At 36.8% G+C, this 6,440-nt stretch overlaps 1 protein-coding gene across 2 annotated transcripts in view; it reads right to left on the minus strand.

The window, feature by feature from the left end:
- Positions 1 to 1,852: 1,852 nt before the first annotated feature.
- The window catches only part of LOC107724165 (CD276 antigen homolog), a 13,516-nt gene continuing 8,928 nt past the window's right edge, over positions 1,853 to 6,440 (minus strand). Inside the window, exons 2-5 of one of the 2 annotated variants that reach the window (XM_016532971.1) lie at positions 3,831 to 3,877; positions 3,408 to 3,697; positions 2,682 to 2,718; positions 1,853 to 2,034 (exon numbers count right to left, since the gene is read on the minus strand). In XM_016532971.1, coding sequence (XP_016388457.1) covers positions 1,952 to 2,034; positions 2,682 to 2,718; positions 3,408 to 3,697; positions 3,831 to 3,877 — 457 coding nt within the window. In that variant the 3' untranslated portion in view covers positions 1,853 to 1,951. Of the gene's footprint in view, positions 2,035 to 2,681; positions 3,009 to 3,407; positions 3,698 to 3,830; positions 3,878 to 6,440 lie in introns of both variants that reach the window. The other variant, XM_016532970.1, reaches the window with a different exon arrangement.

Raw genomic sequence — 6,440 nt, forward strand, 5'->3', positions numbered from 1 at the left:
AACTTTTGTTATGTCGAGATCACGAGAAAATTAAGTCGTTATAACGAGAAAACAACTCGTTATGTCGAGATCGCGAGAAAATTAAGTCGTTATAACGAGAAAACAACTCGTTATGTCGAGATCACGAGAAAATTAAGTCGTTATAACGAGAAAACAACTCCCGTTATGTCGAGATCACGAGAAAATTAATAATGCATGGCCGCTTAGAACTTCCGTAAAAGATGGCTTTTGTGTGTAGAACATATTTTGCCCCTTATCTCAAGAATCAGTGAAAAGTATCTTCGGAACCTTCTGTCAACATTCTGTCAACGGACACAGCATGGCCATGAGTTACAGATGTCATCACCACCATACGTTTGCTTTGGTTTTGGTGTAACAGCAATTAATTTAGGGCACCATTTATAATAATAATCAAAAACAAATTACAATTATTATTTGTCACGTCTTTTGAAATAACAGTGTTAGAGTTGCACTAGCTGTTTGTTTGAAATTTGCTTTCTTTAGTATGTAATACAAACAAATTGACTGCAAATGATAATAAAAATATGTCATAGAAGCGGTAATTTCTACTGTTTTCCTTGCATAATTTACAATAGTATGTTTTTTCATAATTTCATTGCAAGTGCATGTAAACTAAAAACATCAATGTTTTGTCTGAGAAGGAGAAAAAAAATGCAGATACTATAAGCACTGATAAAAATAAATGAATAACACAGTTATTAAAAAGTAGATTGATGCTAGAACTGTTGGCATTAAGCAATCAGGCATTTTTATATCTGTGCAATTAGACTATGATATTACAAATTCCATATTCTGCTCAGTGTTCTCCAATAAACAAATTTGTTTAAAAGACAATAAAAAAAGCAAACTGACAATACAGTTAAAATACATTACAATACAAATATTAGTGACTCTTATGTAAAATTTTATACTTGTATTACAAGCAGGGATTTCATTGAACATTCATATCTGATGTTCTACAATAAGTATGTAATATGCATTAATATTTTAATCCAAATTATTGCACTGCCCTAGTGTTATGCGCATGGGAAAACACATCAAATGCATTCAACTCAACACCACAAAAATCTCTCAAAAGCATGTGAAAGTGAAACTCCATGCTTATAAGCTTCTTTAACGGTTTATAATGCTATTATTAAGTGTTTTGGACCTCTGCCTCTGCAGCTCTGCTGTCATTTTTACAGATATGTGACATTGCTAATGTAGTTTATGAATGCACAAACTCTGATTGGTTAACACAGATGCCAGCAAGATTCTCCTTTCACCAATGAGAAACCTTTTGAGATTCTTCTGACCTGCAGCGACCCATACTTGGAAGGAGGTGACTTGCATGTGCAAACTTGAGACAGACATGTATCCCAGAATGCATCTCCCACATCATTTTAAAATACTACTATGGTTGTGTCATGAAATGTAGTTTTAAGATTTTTTTTTTTTTTTAGTTAAAATGTAGTTTAAACTTTAAATATAGATTTTTATATAATAGATATATGTGTTTAAAGCAAAATTGTAATTTTGTACAGGATGATCAGGACCCCAAAACAAAGCAGAGAGTTTATTCTGTGATAACGGCCAGCTGACTCTACATTATCCCACTAATTATATGGATACATACCAAATAAATATGTGAAAACATGAAATATTGATTTGAAGTTTTTATTAGCTTATTTGTAGGTCAGCTTACAATTCCTGCTAAGAAAAGTGACAGTGCAGGAAAAAAAAATCTATACAAGCAAAACAAATCACTGCAAAATATTAAAATATTCATTATGTGCAAATGTGCAAAGTCTTTAAGGAAGAAAAAAAATCAAACTAACTCTTAAATTCCCCATCAAACGAAAAAAAAATTAATATAATAAACTACTTAAAATATAATAAATCTCTTAACTTCTTGTCAAGACAAAATACACTTCACACATCTCATTCTAGGTCAAATATACTGCAGAATATGGAGCAGAATTAAAAATGACACAATCCTCTCTGTTCTTGTTGCTGTTCCATGGTTTCCTCTATCTGTAAGACAAAACGTCACAAAAATGTTTCAATAAACTTTTTATTTTCAACTTTTTAACTAAACCTTACCTTTCAAGTCCTTTCACATCAACATTTCAGGTGTTCTAAGGCCTCTAAGTTGTAAAAAAAACAAAAAAAACTGCTGTACACAATCTACTGCCATGCCTATAATGATAGTTAATCCATTTGATCAAGTAAAAGGTATTTTACAGAAGTACAACTCTCCAGGCCTACACTTCACATAATAGGACTGTAGGTGGCATCTAGGCTTCATTTAAACATAAAGCAATAAAACATTTGTGAACCTTTGTACATGTTTTCATATTAATTGTAATTAAAATGCATTTTGGGGCAGAAATGGCAGAAGCTCAAGCTCCCAGAGGAAAAAGCAAACAAAAAGACAGGAACCATGACCTGAAGATGGATGCTTTTACAATCATACTAAAAGAACATTTACTTGAATAAACTATCATTATAGGCATGCAGTAGATTGTGTAAAGCAGGGGGGGGGGTTCAGTTTAGAGGCCTTAGAAAATTGATATGATAGGATTTATATGGTTAATCAGTCATTAACAAACTTTATTAAAGTTGGAAATGTTTAAATAAATACTTGTTTAAAAAAATAAAGTTTATCATATTTCACATACCTTTGACAAAAAGCTGCGTGCTTGGATTTTTATGTGCCTTTGTGATGTAGCAGATGTACTTTCCTGAATCATTAAATTGAAGGTTACTGAGTTTGAGTGAAAAGTTTCCTTTCATATACTCAATAGGGAAGGTTTCAGCTCTGTTTTTGTACGCCGAGTCCTGCCTCTCCACCGATCCTTCACCTTCAATTATGTCATAAACATTTTGGCTGCTATTATGTCTCCAGTAAACCGTTATATCTTCATTTTTAAGGCCATTGTCAATAGTAGAACAGGGCAAGACAACAGAGCCTCCAACTTTACCCTCAATAGTGACCTGCAGACATGCTGAAAATGAGAGACAAGCCTTTGTAAATAAATTCTTAGAGGCAAATGTCACCTCCTTCCTATTAATATTTACATATATATATATATATAATTTCACATCCAATGGTAATGGCTACACTTACCTTTGTTTAACAATACTGCAAACACACAGATACAGAAACAGCAGCACCTGTAAAAAAACATGTGTATGTTATATCTATTTACACCAACAACAAAAAATTACAAAAGTGACTTTTTCCACCAGGTATACACTGCACTGGCTGCTATTTGCACCCCAATAGTACAAGTCTGTACTGGAGGATATAGCTTATTCTGACTATGGTTTCTTGTTTCTTGTACTATGCAATGGTGCAGCCAGAGCACAGTCAAGCTATGTATTTGCTTTCCAGACTTATGTGCCTTTGTGATGTAGCAGATGTACTTTCCTGAATCATTAAATTGAAGGTTACTGAGTTTGAGTGAAAAGTTTCCTTTCATATACTCAATAGGGAAGGTTTCAGCTCTGTTTTTGTACGCCGAGTCCTGCCTCTCCACCGATCCTTCACCTTCAATTATGTCATAAACATTTTGGCTGCTGTTATGTCTCCAATAAATCGTTATATCTTCTTTTTTAAGATGATTGTCAATAGAAGAACAGGGCAAGACAGCAGAGCCTCCGACTTCACCTTCAACAGTGACCTGCAGACACGCTGAAAAAGCCTTTAAAAATCAATTCTAAGAGGCAAATGTCACCTCCTTCCTAATAATAATAATAAATAATAATTAATGATATGGTACTGATAAAAATATTTGGACACATCCAGTGGAAATGGCTACACTCACCTTTGTTTAACAATACTGCAAACACACAGATACAGAAACAGCAGCACCTGTAAAAAAACATGTGTATGTTATATCTATTTACACCAACAACAAAAAATTACAAAAGTGACTTTTTCCACCAGGTATACACTGCACTGGCTGCTATTTGCACCCCAATAGTACAAGTCTGTACTGGAGGATATAGCTTATTCTGACTATGGTTTCTTGTTTCTTGTACTATGCAATGGTGCAGCCAGAGCACAGTCAAGCTATGTATTTGCTTTCCAGACTAATCGAATTCTGTGCTGAGCTGTTAAACTGCAGCAGCGTGGTGCAATGACACTGCAAAAACACTACTGCATTTAAAAAAGCCTTTATATTACAGTACTACCACTTTTCAGGGCATAATTACAAGCCACTGTTGTAACATAATCTTCCCCATAGTAGTTTGGAATTCATTATAGAGCAAAATTTAGGGAAATACAATCACAGTTCAGTGTATTACAACTAGTCTGAAGTGCATACAGGGACACAATAGGGGAGAGTGTGGACGGTTTCAACAAAGGTTATTTCTTTAATCAGGAATGAGCTACACTGATGATATTCTTACTGCACATGCTGAATTAGCCCCTCGTCTTTCCTAGAAGAAAGCTGCCACATGTGAGCATTCCTTCTGCAAAAAAAAATAAATAATAATTTAAATCATTTTCTTGGTAATAAAGTTTTTTTTTTGTGATCAGATTTTTTGTCATACCATCTAAGCTGTTTGGGTGAAGTATTCATATAATTTTAATCAGTGTTTTCTTAGCTTCTAATAGCTAGCATGTGTCAAAGATATTGTGTCATGCTAGTATAGCAAGTTTTATCACAGCTGTCAGTGTAGGGACAGCTGCAACACATTTTCACAACCATCCCAACATGCTGTCCCTTACCACAACATTGATGTAAAAGCTTGCCATAACATTACAAAATTATGTATTAGTTAATAAAGAACCCCTTTCAATAGTCAGTTTATTTTTTTTAACTGGAAGACCTCAGTCAGTCCGTGTCGGCCACAACACCTCCAGCACTACCACACTGAGTACAGGTGCCCCACAGGGCTGTGTGCTCAGCCCACTGCTCTTTACGTTGCTGACTCACGACTGCAATGCCAAGTTCAGCTCCAATCACATCATCAAGTTTGCTGATGACACAACTGTGGTAGGTCTCATCAGCAACAATGATGAAACACTCTACAGCAGAGGTGCCCAAACTCGGTCCTGGAGGGCCGGTGTCCTGCAGAGTTTAGCTCCAACTTGCCTTAACACACCTGCTGGGAAGGTTCTAGTATGCCTAGTAAGAGCTTGATTAGCTGGTTCAGGTGTGTCTAATTGGGGTTGGAGCTAAACTCTGCAGGACACAGGCCCTCCAGGACCGAGTTTGGGCACCCCTGCTCTACAGGAAGGAAGTGGCACAACTGGTTGAATGGTGTAGTGCAAACAACCTGTCCCTCAATGTGAGTAAGACCAGGGAGGTTGTGATGGACTTCAGGAGAAACTCTGTTGACCACTCCTCACTGACCATCGACGGCTCGTGTAACGGAGGCCAGCGGTAGGTGCTGTGCAGGTAAACCTCACTCCCCTGATCTCAAGAGACGCAGTAGCGACTGATGCTAGAGGCTGCAGTCTTTAGCCTTTAAGCCGTCTTTAGCTCCCATGCCGGAGACCCGGGTTCAAGACCCACTCGGAGCGAGAACAAGGTGTGGCGGTGAGGACCCGGGAGAGAGGGTTTACATTCGGCCATGGAGAGAGTCAGCAGCACTAAATTCCTGGGAGTGCATATTACAGAGGATCTCACCTGGAACATCAACATCACATCACTCTCCAAGAAGGCCCAACAGCACCACCACTTTCTCCACCAGCTGAAAATAGCAAGCCTCTATCCACAAATCCTCACCACATTCCACAGGGGCATCATTGAGAGTGTACTGACCAGCTGCATCACTGTTTGGTATGGGAACTGCAGTGCTGCTGACCGCAAGACCCTACAGCATACAGTGAAAACAGCCACAAGGATCATTGGAGCCCCTCTCCCCTCCATCCTGGACATTTTATCGCGATTTTATCACGATTCTTTGTCATGTTGGTTTTACTAATTTGCAAGTTGTCTGAGAACAAGTATAGCCAGACCCCATTTTAAAAACAAAGCCTTACAACGTAACAAAATCTAAAATAAAAAAAAGAATGGCAGATATTTAGGCCAAAGTGGGCAAAAATAAAAATCTTTGTCATTATTTTATCTTTGCTATTAAAAAATAGAATCAAAGAGTAACATTACAAATACACATAATATATAAAGGGGAAAAAAAACTTTATTTTTCAGGTCTTTAACAGTACCATTCAAGAAACTGAATGAACAAATATAAAAATAAAACACATACACTTCACTGTATAAATTATACATTTATCCTTATTAAAGCAACTGTATTAAAGCTCTTCAGTCATGAATACACTCTAAAAACGCTGGGTTGTTTTTTCAACCCAAATGCTGGGTTGAGACCGCTGGGTATTTTGAGATTTCATGGAACACGGAAATAGCCCGAAAAGAGCTTATATTGATAAATACGCGGACGCGGTTTTCACCTCAGAAATA

Source organism: Sinocyclocheilus rhinocerous, unplaced genomic scaffold, assembly GCF_001515625.1.
Source record: "Sinocyclocheilus rhinocerous isolate Xijiao unplaced genomic scaffold, SAMN03320098_v1.1 scaffold2170, whole genome shotgun sequence".
NCBI classification, from domain to species: Eukaryota; Metazoa; Chordata; class Actinopteri; order Cypriniformes; family Cyprinidae; genus Sinocyclocheilus; species Sinocyclocheilus rhinocerous.